The following is a 27,613-nucleotide window of genomic DNA, read 5'->3' on the forward strand; positions in this document are numbered from 1 at the left end:
TATTAATACCTGATGGGAAAATTGATTGATCACGTACATAGTAGGTACATACTCAACTATTTTTTTTTTATTTAAAGAAAGGTTATATTAAAAGTTGATTTTAACGACTCTACACATAATTACTATACTGTACATTATATAATATTTTTATTTTTTATTTGATTTTATAAAAATTCGCACAAAAGCCAATAGTTATAATAATACAAAGAAAAACACTTTTTAGTACATTTATACAATAATTTAAGCAAACTCGGAAATACATTGCTAGCAAAAATTAGTTGAAAAGACTAGGTAATACGTAGATATAATGACAGGTAAAATAAGTAGTATAAGTTGTTAACATATAATAATATTAATGGTATAGCTAGACTAATTCATCAAAAAATGATGAATCCTCATTGGCAATCTTCATCATCCCAACAAGTGGTCGGTTCATGGCATAGTTAGTGGGGCATATATAAATAAGAAAATGAGAGTGAGCACTAGAGAAAAATTATGTGTTTATAAATTTGAGGTGCTTTATATTAAGAGGGAAGGGGGAGTCAATATCACTATTTAGTAACATACGAAGATATATCAACCCTTCTGTCTGCTAGAGAGGATAGGCTGGAGTACTGGAGTGTGGTTGTATGTTATGTGTTCAAAAGCAGCCGAACTTAGGAACTTTCGCTGCACACGCTCTATTTGCTTGGATAAACTAAAATTATAAGGATTCCGTATTATCACTTCATACTCTAGAAAATAACGTAGGTATAGGGCAAAGTAAAGAGAATATTGATTGGAGTTAATATATTGAATTCTAAACAGGTTCTCCTCTAAGTGCCGAGAATTTTTAAGGCCTTACAGCAGGTGCTCTCTATATGGAGCGTGGTAATTCAATTCTATATAAAAATTACACCCAGGTCTTTAACACAGTTACCAGCACGGGCGATACGAGTTCCGTTAATGTTGTAGGTATAGTGTACTGGGGAGAAAGGCCTAAAAAAATTATTGACATTTCAAGGGATTTAACGTTAACTCTAGACCAGAGTATCACCGAGTTGAGGTCATCTTATAGTAATTGACAATCAGCATGAGATTTAACTTTTATAAAAATATTATTCAGACGACACAGCCACTGCTGCTGATGCACGCCGCTGTCGCCACCAATAATATTATTATGATATCGCCGTTGTCGTTTTATCATAATTTACAATAATGAATTATACAATACCTAATATTGTGTTGTTGCCCAGAAATATTATTATATAACAGCACCGACACGCGTATCACATTACCGTTTTAATCATTATATTTATTATTTATGTGTTTATTTTTATCGCCACGGCCGTCGCTGTACCAAGGTCGCGGTTACTACCGACGTCACTGACGTCATCGCTTGTGTTTGATAATAATTACGTGATGCCGCCGTTCCGTTTCGTCGGCGGCACGAGTGTCGCACTATAGCAGTGGTCGCATTGCCAGCTTTACGTTTATTGGACGCAGCTGCACCGAAGCTATCACGTCTTTTCGCGAGTTATTGTTTAGTCGTGTATTTTATTGTTCATTTCCGTTTCACTTACGATGTCTAACGCCGGCGTGCCCGACAGTGTCAAGTGTCTGGACGGAGTCGACTACGAAGTCGTAAAAGTAAGTGCATTCTAATAATACGTAGCTGTACTCCATACTATGCTATGATGTAGTTTTTATCGATATGACTATTACTTACAAAATGATTGTATCGATACCGAAATGTCGATTGACTTCATTAGTGCCAGTTTCGGGCCGGATAACCAACGGTCTCGTCCTCCGGCGGCCAACCGCGATATAAATCCGGTGCTTGAATTGGGGTGACCAGTGCGAGGGACATGCAAATGAGGTGTAAATGTGCTCACTTATCTGAATATTCAAACGTCTTATTTATCGGGAATCAGGATAATATCACTATATTATAGTGTTAGGAGAGGTACGAATAAATTTTTTTTTAAAAACAATAAGGATTGATAAGCCGTCTCCCAGTGCTCCCAACACAAGCATCGAGTATAATGCGTTCACCACCAAAAAAATCATAAAATATGCAATGATCCACGATTTAACATCACTGGACAAATTAATATTGTGTTTTTTCAAACTGCACGGGAGGAGGGGATTACGAGGTTGGCAGTGAACGTTCTACCGCATTATTGGTAACCGAACTTGAAACTCGATAACGTATACTCTCGAGCGTTTCTCGGTAGTTGTTTTTATTGAATACAAATAAAGGGGGGGGGGATTCCCACTACACCGTGTCGTGTCAAATAATCACGGTTACCACAGTTACCAAACGATACCACATATTTACCTATTACCTATAATCTATATTAGTTACCTTTATAACCCTCCTTTATTTTCAATCGAGTCCGACGTTTAGTACCAAAAAAACTATACATAGGTGCACACAAATATAACGACGACAAAAAACAACCGTAGACATGTTATGTGCAGCACATCCGTTTTATTTATTATTGTAATATTATATTATTGCTACTGTAGTACGAAACTACGAAATTCCACGATCAAAATCCCGGAAACGCACGTCGATCGGAAGCGATTTATTGCTAAATGTTAACAATGTCGATTGACTGTAAAAACGAATCTACAAATATAGGTACGTGCGTGGACGATTCAATCGTAAATAACAGTATTTGATTATTCGGGGTGCGTTTTATCGGCATACCACCGTAATTTTTTCCTAGGATTTAAGAGAAAATATCATATTATATAGCTATAATATCCATCTAAACGTTTCGTTCGACATTACGTCATTATTATTGTATACATACCTAAACATTTTCAATGTTTTTAACCCTGTAGTAGACTTTGAAGCGTTTCCATTGTCCTCGACAGTCATGGCGCCAATGTACCGGCCTTACAACTGTCCCGCCCTGATAGTTCTTTATGAGAAAAAATGTCATTTTATCTAACTAATATTCCAACAAAAAACTCAGTCAACTCCGTGTAAAAACATGGCTAAGTAAAAAAAAAAAGTCACTTAAGTCAGAAAAGTTGTGACATCGAAAGGGCCTAAGTAATTTCATAAATTCATTAGTATACAAGTATTTATAATTGTTTTGTATTTAATAAAGTGTGTTCATTTAGTACAAATAATTTAACTTGCCTTTGCGGTTACTATTATTTATGACTCTACAACTAATTATACAATGTATGCAAGTCGACATGAATATTCACATCTCCGCATTGTATATTTTTATAGTATTACAATAGTACTATTCAAATACATCATACTCGCAGTAGCCGCCAGAGTTAAATTATTTTTATTAAATAAACACTCACTTGATCAAATACAAACATTTATAAATAACTCAGTACTAATGAATTTATGAAATTACTCGGTGGCTTTTTTGATAACACACTTTATTTTTTGTAACTTGGTTGACTTTTTGTTAACTTGGCGATGTTTTTGCACAGTGTTAATGGAGCGCAGTTTTTGTCGAGATATCACTATTTTTTTTATACAATGCCTGAGTAAGTATAGTAAACCTAAGGTTTATATCAATAATATTATTGATTGAAAATTTGTTGGGAAAACATTTCTTAGAACCGCGAAGTTTAGAAGTCGGATGATAATTGATGAGTCACTACCTACATTAATACGAATATTTACGTGTACAACACGCGTGTAATAATAAAATCGTATGAAGAAGTACCTAATATTAATAATATGATGAATGGGTATTTAATCAAATGCACATAAAATGTCAAATTTAAAATAAAATATCGGCGGTCGAAATACAATAATAATTATTAATGAATATAACGTTTGCTGCACTACATTTTCAATGCTCTCGTAATATTATACGCAACGCGTTACTCTTACAAATACCATGGTTGAAATAGGTACAGGTTATTGCGTTTAGGATTTTTATAATCAGATACAAAATGGCCGCGTAACGGGATAATATCACAGAATTTATCAAGTTTTGCGTAGGTACCCTTAAAACCTATAAGACGATCCCACTATGTTTACGTCTTAATTACATATCATTGGCTCCCTATACGCTGACATTTTTGTTTTTCAAATATTTAATGGAGAAGGGGTGTTAACACGCAACGATCTACCGATGGTTAATTCAACCATGCCTACTACCACGTAGGTACTCGTTAGGAAATTGATAAAAAAAATGTCTACTTAATATTAATCGCTTGCATGTACTGTTCAAATAGCGATTGCAACCGTCATCCGGCAACGTTTCACAACGTACGAGGCTGATGAATGGCTGATTTATAAAAACTATATATTTTTTGAAAACGATAGCAATTCGAGAAGTTACTGGTGCTAATAATTTTGCGTTTTGTTCCTCCAGCTGTAATATTCCGCTTTAAATTTTAAAAAAAGACCATCGTATACATTAGAGAATAATAAATAAGCCCATGCGCATTATTTTCAAGTCAGATTTAGCTATACAGTTCTGTTTTTACCTGTTTTTCGTAAAATCACACAGCGTGTTGGCCGTGTAAACGTGTAAAATATATGCACCGTTGTCGTTGCAAGATCTACTCCGTTTTACTCAGCTCTGCGAGCACTGCAAACACAATCCCAGCTAGCCTGTCGAAGTTTGATTAAGAAAAATTTCGCGACATTTTGTAGGTTTTTAAATGTTTTGATATTCGGTGGTCATCAAACGCAGCCATTACTTCTAATTTCTTTAGTATATTATATTATGAGATATAAATATATAGTAGATGATATTATAATTCATTAACAACAACAACTACAAGGTCCGAGTTTATAATGATGGAAATAATATTTTAAGCTAAGGATTGATGGTGCTTATATTTTAGTCACTAATTAAAATGAAGGATCCCGTGTAGAGTTAACATTTCTCACGGATAGATAGGTTGAAAATAATTGACGTTTGAGTGGAAAAAATCAGCAGTCAGGGAGAATACGGCTGGAACGCAAACTACGGTGTCATTAAGTATACGGTGCACAAAAGGCCCAAACTTTGTCGAGAATATTATACTGACTTCGTAATTTGTATGCTCGTGCAATTATAATGTAACATTATTATATGTATGCGACGTGTGAGTTCAATTCGTAGGCCACCGAGAAGGATGATTATATTTTCCGGAGAGGTTTGGCTGGTAAATCTAAGAATATAATGATAACCTATTTGAACAGAGTTCCAACGTATAATACATTAATACATCATAATATTATAAAAATTGTCCGTTGTCATATATTATGGAGGTCACTCCTTGTGATTACGTATTTCGTTGACTATCGAACCGAGGGATGTATATAAATTATAATATTAAAGTCGAAGAATGATTCCCGTGCCCAGTGGTATAGGACGCACTGGCAAGTTCACACAGCCTATTCACGTTGAATAAACATATTGTTAAAAAAAAATGTATATATTCCTATTGTTATAATAGTCGTTCAATGCAAATCCGAAAGTATATATTATATCCGACCCAATCGGTTTCCCCTTGGTCTGCGACTATTAATATCCACAGTCCAGCTACGGCTTAGCGTGGAACGCAGAGAGGAAACGGTGTAGGGTGAAGGGGTCACTGGTGAACCACAGCACATCCAGGGGTTCGCCGGTAGCCGTAAACCTTTTGTCCACCATAGTCGTAGTGTATACATATTGAGAGAGAGAGAGAGAGAGAGAGAGAGAGATACAGTGAGAGGGACGCGTATACAATGATAATATAGTCGTTGTAAATACTATGCGCTGGTCGGTCGGATCACGGCGAAACCGTATACATAATAATATATAATATAAGTACTTTATTTAGTGCACGCGAAAAGAGCTTAAACTCAAAGTAAATACATATTTCGCAGATTATATTATAACTATTGTTAAATATACATAATAGACAACTATATTATTATTATAGTCGACATTTGTTTTTTTTCAGACCCGCAATTTATACGCCAGCATTGTAATATAATAGTTAGTATATTGAGATTACTGTATAAAAAATAATTCTTAAAACAGAATACACCATACCCTGCCTATTTGCTTTTTTTCAGACAGTCCGAGTCCGTAAAATCTAATAAATAAATATAATAATATCACTGTTCATTATTCCTCTTCATAGTAGTTACGCGTTCTTTAGCTAAAAGCGTAGGTTATTTTTTACATAGTTTTGCGTTTCTTCTATTTTAAAGGTTAACTATTTTCCTGCATAATTCAAAAAATGAAATATTTCCACACATTTTCTTTAGTTCTTCCATTCTTATAAAGTTCAATTACATAGGTTTCAAAGGAATAAAATCGAAGAGGTGTTAACTAGGTTATTGTTCCGTATATAATGTTACCTACATCACATTTTTCCCAACATGTATATGGTAATTTTTGGATAAGTTTTATTACCATAATATCTTATAGATTATAATAATTATGGTCCATAATATGCGTTCTCAAATTCTCACCGCAAATACCCTACGTGTTTTAATGTATTGTTTATAAACATTTTATTTAATTTATAAATTTGATCAGAGTAGAAAAAAGAGACATTTTAGCACGTCTATAAGAAGAAAACTAATTTTTTGGACAGAACATGATTTATATTTTGTATTAGGGTCAGTTTAACTGGTTGAAACATTTTTATCGTACTATTTTGACCGATCTGTATACGTGCTTTCTTCTGATGAAGCGATATTACTTTCATAGTAGACTTTGGGATTAGAGATACAGTGGGAAGCGGAACCTCTATAGATGATTCACCGTCCGTATTATAATTAATTAAAACTCAAATCAATTGCTTGATTGTAGTGGATACTTCCTCTAGATTGTGGTGACGTATTGGTATTTGACGTTTTACTGGTGTTAAGACCTGTTGCTTTAGGTTTTGAAATGTAAAAACAACTAGCGCGTTTAACTCACAATAATAAAAGATATATGAAATATATTACGGTCTGCTGACATCGGGAGACTGTAGGAATACGAATTTGATGGATACTTTTTCATAGTTATGTTCAAGAGAGTTTTCCATCACATATACATAGATGAAAATACGATGAAACGCGTAATGTGCGTGTAATCGTTTTATTTCGTTATCAACGAACCCGTCCTGCGATGAAATGAGTTGTCAGCAATTTCGGAGACAACCGATAAAGCCCAAAAATAAAGAATCACTCGTTTTGAATTTTTTTTTTATATATATATATATATATATCCGACGATTATAATATTATTATTGCTATAACGTTTTTTGATGCGTAGATACAAATATTAAATTCTTGTGATGTGCCAAGGTTTAAGTATTTTACAAAACGAACCGACAGTGGTGTATGTGCACTTTTACGGCATTTCGTATATTTGTTTTTAAAGTTATATTCTCGAAAATAAAACACTACACTATTATAGTATTGTTATTGTGTACGTAAAATATATCATTCGACGAATAGGCGATAAAAAAGTTACGACGTACGTTTCCCCGAAATGCGTTAAAGTTCAAATTGTTTAAAGTCTATAATATTATATACTCACTTAATAACGACGTTTGTTTTAATAAATATAATATAATCTTCGTCTTCGGTCTTTTTACCGCGAGTCAACCACTCGGATATCCCGCTACTCACCAGTAAAATAAAATAATATACAATATCACCGGTTTCGTTTTCATATTATTTTATTGTTTTAACATTTTTTACACGCACTTTTTAACCGTTCGTTTACCGCATTAATTACCGTCTAAGTTTAAACTCATTTAACATACAGATGTATATAATGTTACTGTCAATACCATAACGATAAAAAATACATTACTACATTATAAGCTATTATTATATAATATATAATATATAATATTATTATTTATATTATTGTTGTGATGTAATTGTATTATCATCATTGATATCGTGATAGAAGACGATTTTGCAGTTAAATAAGAAATATTTTTTTAGCACAACACTCATTTCGAATGGGTGACCGAATACGAGAATACCATTAAACAATTGTCTTCGGAAGTGTTTGACACCCTGGGAGTGCAGGACGAGGGACGCACGCTGGACGTCGCCGTTAAGGGTCTTGACGGGTTCCAAGGAGACCTGAAATCATTAATGGACGCTCTGGTGAAACAGGTACAACTATATAAACACCCGAGTAATAAAATAATTGACCGCGGAGATGACGCGACACGCTGCGATGCTATCGCATGATGCAAATACCATCAAACCCTATCCGTCCCGTGTATCTATGATAGGTTTTCCGACCGTTTTTCCGGCGTGTTCACGACGAACAGCCGTTAAATCGTATTTTCCACCACCGTCCTCACCTCACCTGTCCGTCCGCCTTGCACAGGTCACCGACAAATCCGGCGTGGACGACCGGGCCAAATCCTTCGCCGGCGAATGGGCTGACGCCGCCAAGTACCACGCCGACCTCAAGTACCATCACGCGGGCGGCGGTCCGAGCGCCAAGAAAGTGCGCTGGGGCTTCGAGTGCGCCATCAAGTACATAATCGTGTGTGCCACCCATCTGGCGGACGAGGGCGACACGGACTTCAAAAAGGAAGTTTCCGGCTACGTGAAAGACGCCATAATTCAAAGCCTGATCGATCATCTGAACGGCGTCAAGGTGTGAACGAAACTATATTATTATACATATTATATTTATACTTACCTATTATTTTCTTTTATTTTCCACCGGAACGTCAGATGATAAAGAATATTATTATATTATTATTATTTCCGGTAAATCAACTGTAGCGTATTATATTATAATAGTTTCATCGGTGTTTTTAAATATTTAAAAATTACTACTTTGATCGCTTAATATAATATATTATTATATCAGGCGGGTCCTGGGTACCCATATAATATACGCCGACTACTTTATACGAGATCGTATATTATGCTCTCTTGGAAATCACGAATAATTAAAGTACCTCTACAATATTCGTGCGTCAGTAATATTTATTCATAAATAATGTTATTATCGCGTGAAACCGTACGTACATTAAAACCGGAATTTGTTTGTCTAGCGTAATGTTTCTATTTCAAAAGAATAATTTAATTATGCGAAAATATAATTATTACCATTTTCATACGTCATAAATGTTAATAGTAACACCGGTGTATGCTTCTCATACGTTTACGTAAATAAACAATTTATGATGATATTATCATAATAAATTAGTTTGACGGTCATTATAGTATCGGTTAATGTTGATCGTTTAGGAGGCACTTAAAGGGAAACCTAAAGTTATTGAAGAAAAAAACAACGCCGGTTACTTCTTGTTAATTATTGCTATTATATTACATTTCAGAGCGAACTGGAAGCTCTCCAAAAAACCTCGTAGACACAACGACGACGTTATGCACCGTGACGAGAACTTCTATACATACCTATTCTAATAATATACAAGACAAACATCAACATCAATTATCAATAATTTAAACCTGTGCTTATTAATATATATTTTATAATACAAACAATACAATTTTTCTAAGTTTTTTATTATTCCGTAGTAATAATATTTAGTTTATTATCATCGATAAATTATAAAATGTTTTACTTTTATTTTTAAATTATATAATATACAAAATCAAAAATAATAAATAGCTTATTCATTACGAATGTACAATACCATACAAAATATATCTGAAATATCAGTATTATAGTAATTTTATAAAAATCATATTGAGAAAACGTTTAGGAAAAAAAATATTGTAACGATTACTTGTAAATAACACTACAGGTTGAATAATATTAAAAATATTTGTAGAATAAGGAGTTACCATTGATTAAAATATATAAGCGGTGGGTACTCATTATTAAATTACAAATATTAGGTAAATAAAAATTCACTAAAATGTAGTATTCTGGCGAAAAGTATGTGACAATAATATTCACAATACCATTGAGTTTTTTATAGTTTATACATCCAGTGTTTAAATCTGTACGATAATTTGTATAATGCGATATTATATAATTTACATGGCTATGTACATTAAGAGTATTAACAGGTAGGTATTTAGTACAACATTTTTGACTTTTTGAGGAAACTTAATTGAGAGATGATATCATATGTGAACAATAAAAAAAAATTGACTGGAGGCGTACCTCATTATAGACGACTTTAATCTCTGAAGCAGATTAAATTACACAATCACATTATTTTTAGTATACCTGTGTACCTATGTTTATTTTGTTTTTGAAAATTTATATTTTATATATTTAGCTAGGTATCATGATTTTTATTTTTGTCATAAAATCAAAATAAGAAACCATTTCAATAATTACTACATTAATACAATTAATAGTACAATGATTATAACAACAATTTAAAGTTATGACATTTGTAACTACGATAATTATTATTGTAAATAGCTACCACGAATTAACACGTTGTATACGGACAGTGAATAACGTCTAGTGCCAAACTTCGTGCGAACAAGTGGTAACTGCGGTAAGGGATACCGAACGTAGTGCAGACTATTATAGCCATGCAGCATATTGTACACGAGTGCCTAAATTAAATATTATACAGAAACATTATGTTGTACAGTAAAATATTAATTTTGATTTGTTAGAAAAAAATCACATAGGTTTGGGCGAATGACATGACGCGTCAGCCTGTTGCGGGGGCGCTTGAAATCATTTTCCGAGAACTATTCTGTCTTCCCGCCATGCATTAAAAATAAATTAAATATTAAAATCATTTGACTTCCATTAACAGTACACCGGAGTCGTTGGCCGTATCAACTGGTTTTTCCGCTATAAATGAGTGGTTGTATCATTTGTAGGGGGACTATAAAGTATACGAGATATGGGTTCTACGGGACTGTTGTTATTGTCCATTGTAAAGTGATTTCGGCCTTATAGGTGGTCCGTTATTAGGAGGTTTTACTGTACATTATAATATGACACACGCTTCTCGCAATCGACGCGACCCAACCATATGCTCATGTTATAGTGTATATTATCGTCATATATAAGGCACACGTCACACAATCTCGTCGTCGAAAGACACAGCAGCTGTATGCGTAAAACTCCGTACCGTGTATTAACTATTTAGTGATAATGCTACATTAAAAATATAATATCATATTAACCGCAAATTGTTTCTAACGGCGTAGTGTACTTGCGAAAATAAATTGGTCGTATGTAGATTGGAACTCGCGGGGGAGACCGACGCTGCACGTCGAAATTTCATTATTATTATTATTATTATGCGGTAATGGCGTACGGTCGGTAATCGGTCTCGCGGGTGTGTTTTAAAGTGCACGACTGTCACCCTACAATATTATTACACACTCCTCGTGGTCGAAATAGTAAATAAAATGTAAAACCTGTGACCACGCGTGACATCGCTCACCCGCTGTCGTTGACATTATGTTCGTTTCGACGCGGTACCTATATTTTATTTTCACGAATTTCCCTCATTCGCCGAGCAGACGATGCAGACTTATGTCACACCGGCGGTGACCGACGGTCACTATGTAATATAGACGCGTCGTCTCGAGGCTTTCTATTTTCCATTTTTGTATGTGGAAAACCGGACAAGCGCCGGTGGGTCGCCCCCGTGCTGGTTCGATTTCCGCCGGCGGGAACACCGTGGGGGTACACCGACATTAAATAGTAACAGTGTCATTGCGCCCGAGAAGAAGCGTCGTTCAACAACTGTAAAAGTATTCAGTTCGGTATGCAGCCAGGTTCCTATTCCTCACATGTCAATCCGGTACCTCTTACAAAGCCAGTGTTTCACTTGCACGGGGACACATCGGTTCAGCTATAGGTGTATCGCCTATTATGATAATATGCACTGTTATTGGCTTTTCATCGATCGTCGTCGTAACGCGATGATGTCGAACAACTCATTCACTCACACCTACACAATCATTGCAGTGTATACACCGCGAGCAATGGCATTGTAATCGTCGTATTGTTATGTTTTAAGGGCGATTGAGTATACGACGTTTGGACCTTCGAAAGAGTTCAGATTTTAGTGGACACCGACCGGCCCCGCGAGGTCGTCTGGTCGGGCTCGACTGTATTCATAGCTTGTGTGTGTGTGATAAATGGACGGCGACGGCGAGAAAGCGCGTAATAAATGCGTGTCTTTTGTGCAGCCCCAGTGTATGTATATAATATATTATAATGGTATAAAGGCGGCTGAAATTATTATTCCTCCATCGTACGTGCGAATATAGGAGTAGGTCGTCTGCAGCGTCGCCGTCGCAGCCTCCGCGGCCGAGACACACGCCGTACCGGAAGACAGATGGTGAGGAAGTGGGGTGGGAGGGGTTATATGGGTTGAGTAAATGTATAATATGGACGAGGTTGAATACAAGTCGCGGCAATTCTTATAGTTCCCCGCCAGTCGGATGTCGTATACTCGTATAATATAAGCGAGCGGAGTGGAAAAAAGTGGATTTTTTTTTAAGATTCTCTCGGGTTTTCGCGGACGTGTCGTTGTGCGACGTCGTAATAGTGATAATATCATATATTATGATATCCGGAAAGTGTATAATAAAACGCGCCGAGTGCTATAGACTAGCTGTCGACCGTCGCCGACGCCGCCGCAATCATTACCGAACAACGACTTCAATATCCATTATAATATGGTATACTCGACAAAGTTATGAATAATTGTGTTATATCCGTTTTTCAAACACGTCCGCTTACAACTCATCCGTGTAGGTATCACAAATCAATTCAGTGTAAAATTCAGTACAGAAGTGTTTGATTAACGTGGTTTTATGATGCACATATGCGTCATGGTGGAAATATCTTTGTTTTTTTTTTAGTGGGTTCGGGGTGGGAGGTGAGTGGTTGGATAAATTATAAATTATCATAATGTCATTGTACAGTCGCGTAATAATTGTATTTTATTTATATTATAGATTATAATATTTTAAGGGGATTAAAAGTGGCTAGGTATAGATACTGAAATAGTGAAATATATTATTCTGTACATCATGGCTTATTAAATATGTGTTCACTTGACCACTGATTCAGTATGAATTATTAGACCATCCAGAAGGTGGTTAGTGGACAACGGTTTTCCTCCGAAAAACTAAAGCTCAGTTTATTGAACTGAATATAATTTTCTCCAGTCCTAACCTTTCTTTAAACTTAAAGTTTCTTAATATTTTTTTGATCACGCAAATATACCTACGTATCAAACAATAGTATGCATGTTGCGATGAATTTATAATAAGTAAATATTGCGTGATCTAATGACATAATTTTCATAAACCGTTGTTTCATCTTTGTTTTATATTTTGACGATAATAATGCAGCTGTGGTTAAACAAAAATAAATACGTTTTTCCAATTGTTTTTATTGGTTAAAATGTATCCGAAACTATATCTGTACATAGATAGCAAAAATTCAGTAGCATAATATGTAAAAAAAGTTTGTAAGCTCGAACCACGCAACTCTTTTGTATCCAATCGCATAATAATGTAATATTATGATATAGGTATTGTATGAATTTTTTAAACTTGATTTCGCCAAAAATTACCATCAGCTTTTATTTATTTCCGCGAAACCGTAATGTAATACTACCTAAACCCATACAATTTTAAAGTTGTCTTACGTTTTTATAAAAAAATTCATTTTTTGATACAACCAATGTGTAATATTATTATTATTATTTATTAAATGTACGTAATAATATTATCACCGCGGAATATTATTGCCGGAAAACGCATATCATGCGTCCTGCTCGGTAACACTAATTTTATAATATTATTATGTTACAAAATATGTCGTCTCGGATTTGAAATTACGACGTGTGAGCAAATTTAAAATTTGTGCGCCCCCTACACTATAATAGTTGTGTAGTGGTTTATCGTCTTAAAGTTTTGGCAAACTGAATTATGATATTCGCGGAATTTCATTGTCGATAATTCCTGGATATATAATTATATACGATATATGCTGCACACAGTGTTTACATATTATAATACTTTAACCTTTAAATACTATATGCGTAATCCGAACAGAGTTTGCGAACAATTCCAAGTATTTTTTCTCGATGATAAACTTATCATTTTGTCGTTCAATTATTCTCGTCTTACATTAAACTTATCGAATTTCAAACGCGCACGCCACTATTATGTTATAATATAAGGCACCGGGCCGCGAATTAAACATCACCGAACGCGCGCCAAAGCACATTAAATAATATAATACCGTCCTTTGCTTGTTGTAGAGTACACCGAGAAAGACGATATTCGTCTCAATCGACGAAAAGCACGTCGGAGTAGGTACCTTCTTGGAACGCAAGTAATTTAATCAATTCAATACGTCACAAACCCATATCATATTGTTACCTACGTCATTCCGTTACCCGTTCGTTGTCGCCGATATCGAAGTCCGGCGATGTCTTAGCCGGAACTTATCTAGGTATGTAATTTTAATACAATGTAATTAGGTTACCTAAAACATTTTGAGAACACACAAAATTACTATTAGGTATCGATGGTAAAAATGTCGAGTCCCCGAAAAAATTATAATAACGACCTCTGCGGAAACCAGACTTGAGTTTCGGTACAGACATGTCTCTCGCCACGCGACTGTTTCTGCTTTCGAAAGCGCAACACGCACAGCGACTCTTCCCGCTCGCAAGTTCCCTTCGCAATGAAGCTCTCTCTCTCGCGGTGTTCAGTTATTTAGTCCTGGTCCTCGGATCACGTGTGATCTCAGAGTTCCATGTCCCCGTCGGCATTTCGCGTGCACCCGTATGAGGACTTTGCTGATAACTCGAAAAACAATTTTCTGCCAATTTTCTGGCCTTCACTGCGTGCGTAACAGTTTAATATCATATAATTGTGCTACACCCGTGGCAGAGCTATATGATGTGCAGTGCCGTGATGGGGAGATATTTTTTTACACTTAAAAGCCGTTTTTTTACAAAGGGCGTCAGTCGTCGCACGGTGTTGTCGCAAGCATATTATATTAGTGTGTGTGGAATTTAACCAGCTATACTTTTTACGACGAGCGATTATTATTTTTTTCGCCCCGTTTTCCCTTGCCGCGTATATTATACGGTTAGGACGTGACATCCGTCAAGAAGACGTTAAAAATGTTATTCAACGGTAGGTTAGGTATATGTTGTTATCATTCTATCCTATGTCATTATACGGATATATAATAGCGGACGCCCGCGGGGGATGAACGTCGTGTGCGCAAACAGCCAAAACGCAGCTGTAGCGTCGTATTATTATTATATTGTATACTTCGTAGTCGTCGTCTAACAACGATATAATTACGCGTATATAAGAAAAAAAAAAAGAAAAAAACACGGCAGTATTGTGTTTCGTTCTCGGGTGGGAAAAAAAAAGGAAACGTCTGCGGTGGGGTGCCAGCGGGGAAAAGCGATTATTAGTCGTCGCGTCGCGCGGAGGACCTGCGGGAGGTCGCGCTTAGTGGATTTTTAACGTTTTGGAAATTTTGATCGTAAAACCTTATGGGCCCCGAAAACGGGCGCGTTTGGCGAGTGACTTTCACATTTATTTGCGACCATAACGCACTCCCGCGACGTCGACGACCGTAATAATACGCATTATACGTAACCGTTATCATTACGATTATTGCCATTGCGATCATTGCACCAGCGCACAGTCTACACACATCGTCGTCGTTATATTATTATACTGACCGTCCGGGGCCGTAATTGGGTCTCAACACTTTGCTACCCACTGCCCCGCGCCGACTGACGGGCGACGGCGGTCAAACAGCATACCAGGTATATATGATGTTACAATATTATGGTTATTAGGTATTTATACCAACGCACGCACAGCTTCACAACGAGAGATTACGCATGCTCATGAGCATTGTACCTGCGTGCGTATACACCGATTTGTGTACAGAACGGTTTTTTTAATCATCATCATCATCATAATATACTGATTACTGACCTTAATTATTCTTTCGTTGGATAGTGCATATTTCATTTAAATTTCTGTAATTTTTTGTAGTGCCCACTTAAGGACCGTCTTGTGGCGATATAAGGTCCTATTTTTCAAACGAGAACTTGAGTAGGTATTCAAAAATATGGTCTTCAAGTGCAGTATTTAAAAATTCCAAAAACCATGAATGAAATATACTATACATAATTTAAGCATCAAAATAGGGTGAACGTGCTTAAAAAAATCACCCTGTATACTATTATAATGACGTGTATAATTATTATCATACTACTACATATGAGAAACATTTTCCATTATTTTTTTTTATTTTGTTACTGTTTAATCTCATTTCACGTCCTATCCGATGATAATAATAAAATTATTATAATATAATAATATCATGATTATTCGACTCCCGCCGCTGGGCACCACTGTTGAAATGCAGTATGACTTTACACAGAACGCCAACGCGTCTCTCACAATCGACGTGCAACATAATAATAATATAAATAATAAAATATAATAAAAATATATTATATGCCTGCCAAACAGCGTTAACGACAATAATAATAATATAACCGTCTAGCCGCCGCATCATGGTCCAAAGGTTGGGAGGAGGTTCGGTATTATGGTTTGTCACGGTCGTCGCAATGTCGACCAGCTCAAAACCACTGCAAGTAAGCATTTAATATAGCATATTATTAATATCGTGACATTATATTTTAGTAACCACGAGCGCGGTATATTATGGTATGTGGTCTCGTTATCGTTCGTTTCTTGAGTTTTTGTGTGTAGGTACATAGTCGTTGTACTTGAGTACCGCGTGTGGTCGAAAGGTCAAGTATGTAAGCGCAGTCAGTTCCGGTGAATATATATATATATATATATATATATGTATTGTTTATTGGCGTACTTTTCTCCTATTTCATAGACGAAATAATCCGTATTTTCGTTGTTACGACCGAAAATTACGCTCATGTGCGTTAATTTTGTTCTGTAAATTTGATATAACTCGTAAATACGCGAAGCATTAGAATATAAAATATGATGAGATTTTTTTAATTCTCGGAATTACGTCACTCGACATTCTTTGTTATGAGTAAGGAAAGATTTTTGGATTTTTTCTTTCGTATAATAACAATGCTAGGTACCTTCGCCTCTCGCATCGTATTTATTAAAATAGTATAATATTAACTGTTCTCAAATGGCGGTCCAAAAAGTTTACTTTTGAAAAGATTATTTTTTGACTGTAAATCGAAATAATATGCATAAATATAATTTTTTAACGACTTATTAATTATAATAATTCACAGTTTATATCGAATGAATGGGACACGGATCCCATAAGTATATTTCCTTATCTACAGTTATAGATTATCGACCTTACATCCCTTTTCGAATCAAGGTGGTGTAGACTTTGGGATTCAACGTTTCAGAAGAAATACATAAATTATATTTTATATTCAGACCTATCGCAAGTCTGACATCTGTGGTAAATTTAATTTTCATATATATTCGTACTGAAAATTTCTATTTTAAATTTTGATACCAATTTTTTTCATTTTGCAATAAATTACCATAGCAGCCAAGCGTACCAAAAACATAAAAATCTTAACACCGGTCGCCTTTCTTACGAAAACTGTTCCTAATACATTTAAGGCTATAATTTAATTACAAAAATAACATGGTTCTAAATAGTTGATAGAGTTTAACTACTTTTATTAAAATGCCCAATTCCCAACGGTATTACTCAGTCGGCGATTTATGTATGCCAGTGAAATGTATAATTTAATTTGCGCGCAAACAACGTTGGTTTTCTTTATCATATTATTTTATTGCTGCACATTAAAACTTGAATTAATTAAATTGACAAAAATATATCATTGCTTCATTTATTTTATGTAACGAAATATATCATCCGATCCAAACAGCCAACTACTAAACTAGGATGAATTAAAATAACGAAAAATAAACATAATCGCTTTGTTAAAAAAAAAGTATTATTGTTTTTTTTCTTTTTTTGTATCATTGGACTAGTGCGAGGTTAAAATTATATAATATTTCATTTCCGCAGCCATTATCAATACGCCTGTGTGAATAGTTCAATACTCAATAATAATAATCTAGGTCCTTATCGTAAATGGGATAATATCTAAAAAGAAATTATAATTTAAATAATATAATATTATTATTTTACTCGGAATAAAAATCGACAAATTAAAAATAAAAGATTAGTATTATTTCAGATAATAAGTTCAGAGGAACAGTCGTATTCATAAACAAAATATCCAACTCCGTATAAATACGTAAACATTTTATAATATTAAATTATATAATATGTAATAGCAAAGAATATTATCGATATATAAAATAATCTCTGGCCGTATTAATAAAATAATCAATTATTCATAAATAACAAAATATATTGAACAAAAATCATAATAATATATAATATTTAAATCAAAAACTAACTTGCGTTAGTGATCAAATTTAAAATTAATTGTAAGTTATCTATTATTGATCTGTATCTAGCTAAGCCTTTATCTAAGTATGTCTGTATGTGAATAGATGTTTACGCAAGTTTACATCATACCAAAGATTTAATTTATGTACCTTTTCACGATGAACTCAGTGTTTTAATTAGGTACATTATTTTTTACTGTTTTTTCAAGCTTTTGTGATTCGCATACTTTTGATAATTCATTATGTATATTATATATTTTTTTAATGTTTCATAACAACATTTTTGACTGTAACAATATTAATTGTATGTGCATAATGCAATTTATAACCTAGTTACAGAATAATAAATATAATAATATAATAATAATAATATAATATACCGTTTAATCTCATTTCTATGGTTTATACCTATATAAAATACTATTACCTGTGCATAGGTATGGGATTGCTTTTAATTTAAAAATAAACGTTTATTGTTACATGTTTTAACCGTTAAGGGTAGTTTCGATTGGGCTTTTACGATTTGTCCGTACAGTTTGTTCAAAAAATTGTATTTTATAGAACTGAAAATACCCGACGCGTACGGGGATATAATAGTTTCAAAACTTTTTATTGGTACCGATTGGTCAATTTCTCCAACCAACCCCAACCCCACCACCACCACCACAACCCACCTCCTCCAAACACTATTACAAATAAATTGTCGTTTGGATAATCGTTTTGTCTGCTGCCTTTTGGGGGAAAAAAATACTATTCAACTCGATTTTCGGTAAAACGAAAAAAAAAACCAAGTCCACTATATTCCGGTTAACCTATACATATAATATAATATATATATATATAATATTATTATACTTTTATATACGGTGGTTTACGTCGCATACAAGCTCAGATCCCAACGCAATTTCGCGTTACAAAATATGTATGATGGTAATCGTAATCGATAGACATTATTATACCGACCTGCGCAACCGGAATAGATAATATTTTCTTCACCTCGCGCAGTCGTACACCAAAATATCGTGGGCTTTGAGCGTGTATGATGTCGAGTTTTACAAGTCGACTCTTACAAATAAATAATAATAATACATAATATTATACCGTTTCGATACGCGCTCGTAAAAATATTATGTGAACTTTTGCGAGACCGTAAACGGTTTAACGATCCGAATTCGTTCCCGAGGACGTGCGTATCTCAGCGGTATTGCGTTTCAGGAATTATAGCCATCGTTGTAGGTATACGTTTGGCGTAGTGTTCAAGGTGAATCCGTCGCCAGGACGAGGTGTGCGCGAGGATAATATTATAATATCGTATTTTGTAAATGACTGTAAAATGCCCAAATATAATGGCCACAGATGACGGGTTTTTATGTTTCGAGATCGAAAACATATAAACATATATAATATAATATATTGTATACCTACCTATATAATCGATATCACAGCGCATTATCATCGTCGTACAATGATAATATTATCACGAGCGCCCGAATCAAATTATGTACGATATATTGTATACAAGGGCCTATATTATAATATAAATAATAGACTCTATAACTCGAGCAGAGTATCGACGTAGAGTATCGACGATCTAGCATAGTAGTCGACGGAATAATTATTATTCGTTTATTTACGAATAGTATAATATTATTATTATTATAACGTGTAGGCAAAACAATAACGGTTCGATAAACACTGCGGTTAAGTTAACACATTGAAGTAGTGACGTAGTGTGTATGTTGTGCATATGACACGGACGTGTTTTATACAAGTTGTGTGTTAACCTAATGATTAGCATAACAATACAATATTATGGATTTATTGCGATGAGATGTGCGTGAGACATAAGTGCATAACGATATAATATTATTATGTCTAATACGGCGGCGGCCTAGTTCGACTATATAATAATAATTATTTCCTAGGTACCTTTATTAGTTCTCAAAGGCCAAAGCATAATAATAATATTATGAACGGCAATGGACGTAACGTTATTATTCGTCTTGATCGATGCACAACGCGATTTTATGAACGCCAGACACGAGTTCGGTAAATTCGTATTCAATTAGGTTTTCCGGTAATAATAAAAAATAAAAAAAAAATACGAACCAAAATACAATTATTTATACGCAAAAAGTGCGTGGATTTCATTTTTATTTATGAGTACTATATTATTATTATTATAGGAAAAAATCGCTTTATACAATTTGCATAATTTTCGGGCGTGATATTTCAAAAAAAAAATCCGTATCTACGCTCGGTTATACTAATATTAAGTGTTGAAAATTCGAGGCGAGCGAAATGGTTTTTTTCCCGCCCTCTCCGCTGACAAAATTATCTTTACCGGAACACACCTGTTCGTAAATTTCCAAAGGGTTGCGGCCGCGCGTAAATGCAAAAACTTACAATATCTTTTCAAAGGTATAATTTTATACCTTTTTTTTTTTTTCATCGACGCTGCAACAGAATACAATTATAAATAATAATAATGTAACGGTGGGTTGTCACGTGTGCAGTGTCAGTAGTGGGCCGTCATTGTCATGTTAAGCTAGGAGGTAGTGAAGTGAGCAATGGTGGCAATATTTTTTATGTATTCATTTAAATTTGTTTTATACAAATTCTATTTTTGTTTACATAACATACAAAATTGTTTTATAATATTTCAAATCAATTTTTCATTTTGTTTAATTATATACTATAGGTAGATACAAGGTTTATAATAGTTCAGTAGGTATAATATGTAAATTCACATTTACAACAATAACGTAACTGCCTCAATTAATAGAAGGTAGTTACTGAATTTTTTTCGATGAGTAGGTTTATTATAATAAATTTAATGGAGCTAAAATCGACTAAACCATACATTTGTTCCCGGGTGGTAAATTTGATGACTCGGCGCTAAAGTCGATTCTGTACACAAACATATTATTTTCGGGAAAACTCGTCTAGACGATCCGATGGGTGTTGACGAAATTCTACGTCGCAAAAACCCTTCGCGAGTGTGTGACAAGAGATTTTCACGGAAATGCGTTGTACTGAAATATTATATTACCATCTAATTTACGGGAAACGTATGCGTGGGGACGACATGGCAATATGTGTAGCCCGACTTTTCTTCTGTCACCTTAAACACGGCCGCGGTGTATAATAATAATATTATAATACTGCTGTTATACGGTTTCTTTTTTAGGCTTTTGTTTGTTCGTTACGCGCGCATAACTTATGCCATACCGGGAAAGGTCGGAGTCGAAATAATTTACAAGACTGTAATTAAAAACGTATTATGCGCGCAAGCTGCGTTAATTTTACGACACTTTGTGCGACGTAGTTGCGCAGGACCTTCCGCAGGATAGGCGAAGGACCCGAGAGTCGAATATCCTCCATTATATATCAATACGCATTAGGTTATCGTAAGTTATAGACACTATCGTAAGTTATAGATACTATCGTAACCGTGGGTTTTTTCAACGTATAAAAAAAACGGATTATTGCATAGTTTTTCATATTATTATTATCCGTTAGGCGGTGCGCAGACGTAGCGGGTATATGCGTATCAGCTGATCTCGACCCTCGTGATCAGTAGGTATACTTATCAATAAATTATTATTATTATAACTACTCGACTACCGAGATGTACCTACCTACCGGCGTTTTCAACGGTCCTACTTGAGTTGTACACGGCGGCGCACCTAATAAATATTTTGTATTTTAATTAGTAATATCGCGGCATCGGAAACATCCTTCAGATAAGCGATTTAACGATCAAAGCAATTATTTAAAATCCCACTCAAAAAAACACGAGAAATTAATCTTTATACAATAGGTTTTTGTTCAATCATCGATTTTAATCTATATATTAAAATAGGGCATAGGTATACAGTTCAAGTATGATTAATTTTGTTTTGCAGAGACGCGCAAGACAGATCTCGTTGTCGGAAAGCTATTTTCATAACAGATTTGAGAATAAATAATTGGAAAATATACCATTTTAGTTTTCAGCCTACAATATCACGAATGTGCACTACGATATTACAATATTATATCTTTTGACTTATCTTGTGATATTAAAATTCATAACGTTATACGAACGCTGAAATTACGCGCGCGTGGTTATATAATAATATAATGGAACGACGATGCGCGTGTGTGGTTAAATCGATTTTTTCGCAGACACATTATCGCGCATTTAATATGTATTCTTGGTTTTCCAGTCTGCTGGTCATGCGAACCACATGGGAAGTTTAAAGCCTTCGGCGTCGTCGTTGGTCGGCGACACCATGTCCTCGGTGAGTAATTTTGACGGCGTGGAGACGTCGACGACGAGGATGAAAATAATAACAATAATAATAATAATACGTAATAATATTATTACTATACAATATATCGTACGTATATATTATTACTATGCAGGTGGCTCCACCGTAAGGTTTTCCCTTTTTCAGAGGAGCACAAAGAAAACGGGAAATTAACGGTGAGGCCACCACTGCTGACGTGTTATTATATACAGGTACCGTCCGTCATAGGCGTTCGCACGAGTGCAGAAAAAGGTTCACCTTTGCTGCGTCTGCAACGTTTTTTGGGCCGATTGATTTTGGAAAGCTTGGGGGCAAGTTAAAATATAGTAAAGTTGGTCACAGCCAGAAAAATTAACTATTCAATATAAGTATAGATACAATATGGATCCGAAGCAATTTGTTCATATTAGATAATTGATACTTTGCACAATATTATACCTATAATTCACAACAAAAATGAACCAAGTCAAAATGACTAATTATATTATTATGGCCACTGTCATAACACACCCAACCTGTGTATCATATACAATATTGTTAATAATCTCGGTTGTTCGATAGCGATTTGTCTGATTGTTAAAAAAAATGGGCTGCTTTATTCTGTATAATATGTGTTGCATCCGCGATTAAAGTCTGTGCACGCCTCTCACAGTGGGTAAAGACCTATATCAAATGTGGAAGTGTGCAGATGTAACATTTTTACTTATGATTTTTTGAGTACTTTTGCAGTCTAAAACTGCAGTGTAATGATATATATATATATTATATTATATTATACACATATGTCGTGAAGACAGTAAGCTATAGAACTGTAATCCCTAAGCGGTGTATATACCTAATATTGGCACGTGTGTGTATATATGTATTATATCACACATATATATATATATATATATATAGACGAACGACGTTCCGTTCGACTGGTCTTCCGATTACGAGATGGCTGTCGTCTACATCACGTCCGCTTGGACCGAATTTGGCGATGTACGTTCGCCCGACGCACCCCTGGGCATTATCGCCGAAAACGGATTTCTCAATTACTGCGTGAGGTTCAAGACCAAGTTGGCCGCTTGGGCTAAGTCCGTAAGTATTTATCACACACGGGCACACTCACACAATGCACGTATGTATATATATATATATACACTGTGGAGACTTGCGGATTTGACGGTGTGGGCTCGCTATATATTGTATAACACCCGATTACGGCTCGTAAAATCCTTTAGCACCACTATCTCGCGCCGCCAATACGTCTCATTTCAGAAATCGCGTACTTAAATAATAAAATAAGAGATATATATATATGGGTTACTCGTTTAAGATCTCTGGACAAAAAAATATATATTCCCAGTGTGAGCGGTGGTGGTGGTAATACGAAAGCTGCTCCACGTGCCCACCGCAGCCGTCAATACCGCGAAATAATTCGATTTTCGTCATGTCGTTTAACGTCACTGCCGTCGCGCGACCAACGACTGGAGAATAGAACCTCGGTAAGTCGCACGAAATGACGAACTATAATATTATATTATCACGTCACGGGCGACCAGTGGTAGGGGAGGCTAGATGAAATGGGAATACTCGAGGACCAAAAACACGTATGTAATATTGTATGATGGACGTCTTCAATATATTATTATGTTATTGAACACATATCGCGCCGGTCGCACACTGCGTTTCGGTGATGATAATATACAATGAAAAACAATAAAGATATCACGTTTTAGGCTACATCGATTTACAGTTTTAATTTTATTGTTTTGTGTTTTTATTTCGTGGTCTCGTCTAATTTTGCACGACAAACTTCTTGTAACCTTGTAAATATATTATAATAATATGTACCTGTTGCTGGGGGGCCGATCGAAAATGCATGTCAGGCTATATGGAAAATACGTCAGATTCAAAACCGAAAACTTGATATAGTAATAATGATAATAATAATATAGCAATATCAGTATTATAATAATTATAACGTATAAGCCGAAACGAGCTAATAATACTATGCGGTAATAAGCGGTATACGCCAGCTTTCTGGTTTGTTAACCTACCGTCGAGTGGGTAACTACGTGGTATACCGCGTATATTATTATTATACTATGGTAGATAGTTGTTGGCGTATGGACCAATTTATTGTCAAACGCAAAACTTGACAAAGTTTCGATGGAATCCCGGGTAAATTTCAAGGAATTCGTAAGAAAAATCAAAATTCGTTACGTGCGCGGGATCGAAACACGTAATATGTATCTTAACTATATACTACAGTTAACCGCGGAGTTTGCTCGTGGCACGCCATCGTATCGACACTGCGTAGGTTCCGTTTTCTGTCGCAGGTAATGATTCTTCAATGGAAACTTTAAAATTTTACTTAGGACGTAGTAATAGGTAAATGCTAAAAATACTTTTAAAAATATTATAGTGGTTCCCCGGCGATAAAGCACCGGCTGAAACAAAAACGTAACTGTGAATTATATAATATAATAGTTAGTACGTAAAAATAAAGCGTTACGTTTTTTATGCGAGTATATTGCAAACGGCCATTCATCCACGCCCGTAAATCCATACGATTTACGCTTTTGTAAATAAAAATACCGAGTAAAATATAACTTATCGTGCACCTTGAACAGATTGTTTTTTTAGATTAATAATATAAAAAAAAAAAAAATGTATCTGATGTATAAATATCGTCGAATACCGAACAAACGGCTTTTTATTTTTTATAGACAAATATAAAAATTTAAAATTTAGGCGAGCGGAGTGGCGTGGAACATAGCTCTCGGCGGAGGAGTGTACCCTTAGAGGAGTTGTATTATACCCCAAGTGTATATTATATGCACTTTGCTGTTTATAGCTATAATATACCAAAGTGCAAATCTATTTACTTAATATTGTTGTATTTAATGTCAGACAGTTATTTTATGCATATTTTTTATCAAACTTGTAAATATTTAATAATTCTGTACTAAATGCCCTCGGGCGTATATTTCAAATAAATGAATAAAAAATAAATAAATAAATAAAATATAAAAACAGGATGGTTTTTTTTTTGTTTAAATCACAGAAATCCACCGAGAAAATCAATGCGTATTATATAATTATATAGTTCAATATCATATCGTATTATGAATCTATACATAACCAGAGAGGAGAAAAGAGGGTGGGGTAAAAGAAAACGATACCTATATCCAAATGGCCACGGGTGAGGGGGGTGGTGGGAACTGGAGGGCACGCGTTATTTCACGAACGTCGCAGCCAAAACGACTGCGTCGGGGGGTTGTAAGGTCGGCAGCGAAATGTCTAAGTTTCGAGAGCATTTTTAGCCGCCGTTAGCGAGTATAACACAACCGTGGTCGGAGCGTCGCATGGCGCGGACACCGACCGAAAGGATTAATCACTCGTTTGCGAGACTTTTAAACGCGCACAGACGTGTTCCATATTATTATTATCATGGTAGTTTTACGCCGTATAGAACCACTGGCGCGTTATCCGATGCAAACTTTGAACAGACGGTGTTTTTCTTTTACTTTTCCGCGGCGGCGGTGGCGGAAACGACGTTAGTATGTGAGGCGGCTAAACGGGCCCTAAGCATAACAATATGGGTATAAAATTATTGTTTATAGATATATACCTACGCGTGTTTATTATATAATATTATGCGCGTCTCTGCAGGCCGACTTCTAAACTGCAGTTTGGTCGACCCGGCCACGCAGTCCGAGTGTGAATAATAGACCGAAACGAACGATATTAATTTAGCGTTTGTACATAAATAATAATAACATGTATGCGAGTATACTATATAACATCATCGTGGTGTTCGGTTTTCATTCGAGTGCATAATATTTAATAATATTATAACCGCGGTTGCCGGGTGGTTCGATGTGGGCTCTTGTCGATATCTGCACATTATTGTTCGTTTGACACGACGTCGCGACCAAACTTCAGTGCGCCGGATGCACGTTTTTCAAAAATATATTACTATATCACTTTGTGTTTTCTACCGTATAATCGCACAAAAATACTTACAAAATGTCATATTGTATGTGTGCGTGACGTCGAAAAATATCCAAACAGCAACAATATCGAATATTTTATGCACACGTTAAAAAAGACAATAGTGTATACAACAATAATATTATATTCCCTCATTGTCGTCCTTGCAGTAGCAACACAATTTTGTTATATACATCCTATCTGCATGTAGCTTCTTTGAGGGGGTGGGGTTATTAGTGTCGGGCGGATCGGCATGGTATTGATTATGATTTTTATCTATAATCTATATTATTATAATATTGTTATGCAGGTAACAACGTTTTTAAATATTATCGTAAAAATAAATATTACTGAATGAAAAAAAAATAAAAAAAAATAACAAAAATCGATAAATTTGGGGCAGTAAATAATTGTTTTTTCCTCACGCCTTACACTGCAGGTCGAGCTTCAGATATTATACGCCGCTGCGCGTCTCCGCGGGGTATACATCCGACGTCATCGTGACCTCGTGTGCTCCAATAATACGTCATTAATATAATAGTTATTTGTTCAGAGCGTGTACCCCCCTCATCTCCTACACCATATAATATATGCGAGTTCACCGCTATAATATTGATAGGACATTACGTTTGCGAATATTATACACAAACGATATTAATATATTATATAGTTACAAGACAGGCCCGACGTGAGTGAAACGGTGAAAAAAGCCGTTTCCAGCTGGTATAGAGCCATCGACACACTGTCGCAGGACAATTGGAATCTTCCGGCCGCGCTCACTTTGGAATCGTTCAGAAAACAATTCATGACCGCGTACAAGCACTTGGTGCTCAACGGTGCCGAAATCTACGAAAAATCGGATTCCGAAATCGTGAAACGGGACGTGGACGGATTCACAAGAGACGTTGCCGATACGATGATCGGGATACTCAAAGGAATTTCGGTAAAATCCCAGTGGACCATCATCTGTGCGTGATGCCACGTCGTGTCTGAAGGGTATATAAAAAAA

At 35.3% G+C, this 27,613-nt stretch overlaps 3 protein-coding genes across 6 annotated transcripts in view; all 3 read left to right on the forward strand.

Moving 5' to 3' along the window:
• The window catches only part of LOC100159811 (neuroligin-4, Y-linked-like), a 516,542-nt gene that overhangs the window by 247,313 nt on the left and 241,616 nt on the right, over nt 1–27,613 (forward strand). The gene's annotated exons all lie outside the window — the stretch shown is intronic.
• Nucleotides 1,443–9,619, forward strand: LOC100162280 (uncharacterized). Its single transcript, NM_001162665.2, is given in 4 exon segments — nt 1,443–1,629; nt 7,901–8,077; nt 8,298–8,573; nt 9,265–9,619. Coding segments are annotated over 4 exon segments (552 nt in total). The 5' UTR covers nt 1,443–1,563; the 3' UTR covers nt 9,298–9,619.
• LOC103307644 lies at nt 16,198–27,547 on the forward strand (the record flags this gene model as incomplete). The annotated part of the gene is given in 4 exon segments (XM_016803237.2): nt 16,198–16,539; nt 22,537–22,611; nt 23,521–23,703; nt 27,275–27,547. Coding segments are annotated over 4 exon segments (612 nt in total), but the record flags the coding sequence as incomplete, so codon positions are not given.

Source organism: Acyrthosiphon pisum, chromosome A1 (assembly GCF_005508785.2).
Source record: "Acyrthosiphon pisum isolate AL4f chromosome A1, pea_aphid_22Mar2018_4r6ur, whole genome shotgun sequence".
Taxonomy (NCBI): domain Eukaryota; kingdom Metazoa; phylum Arthropoda; class Insecta; order Hemiptera; family Aphididae; genus Acyrthosiphon; species Acyrthosiphon pisum.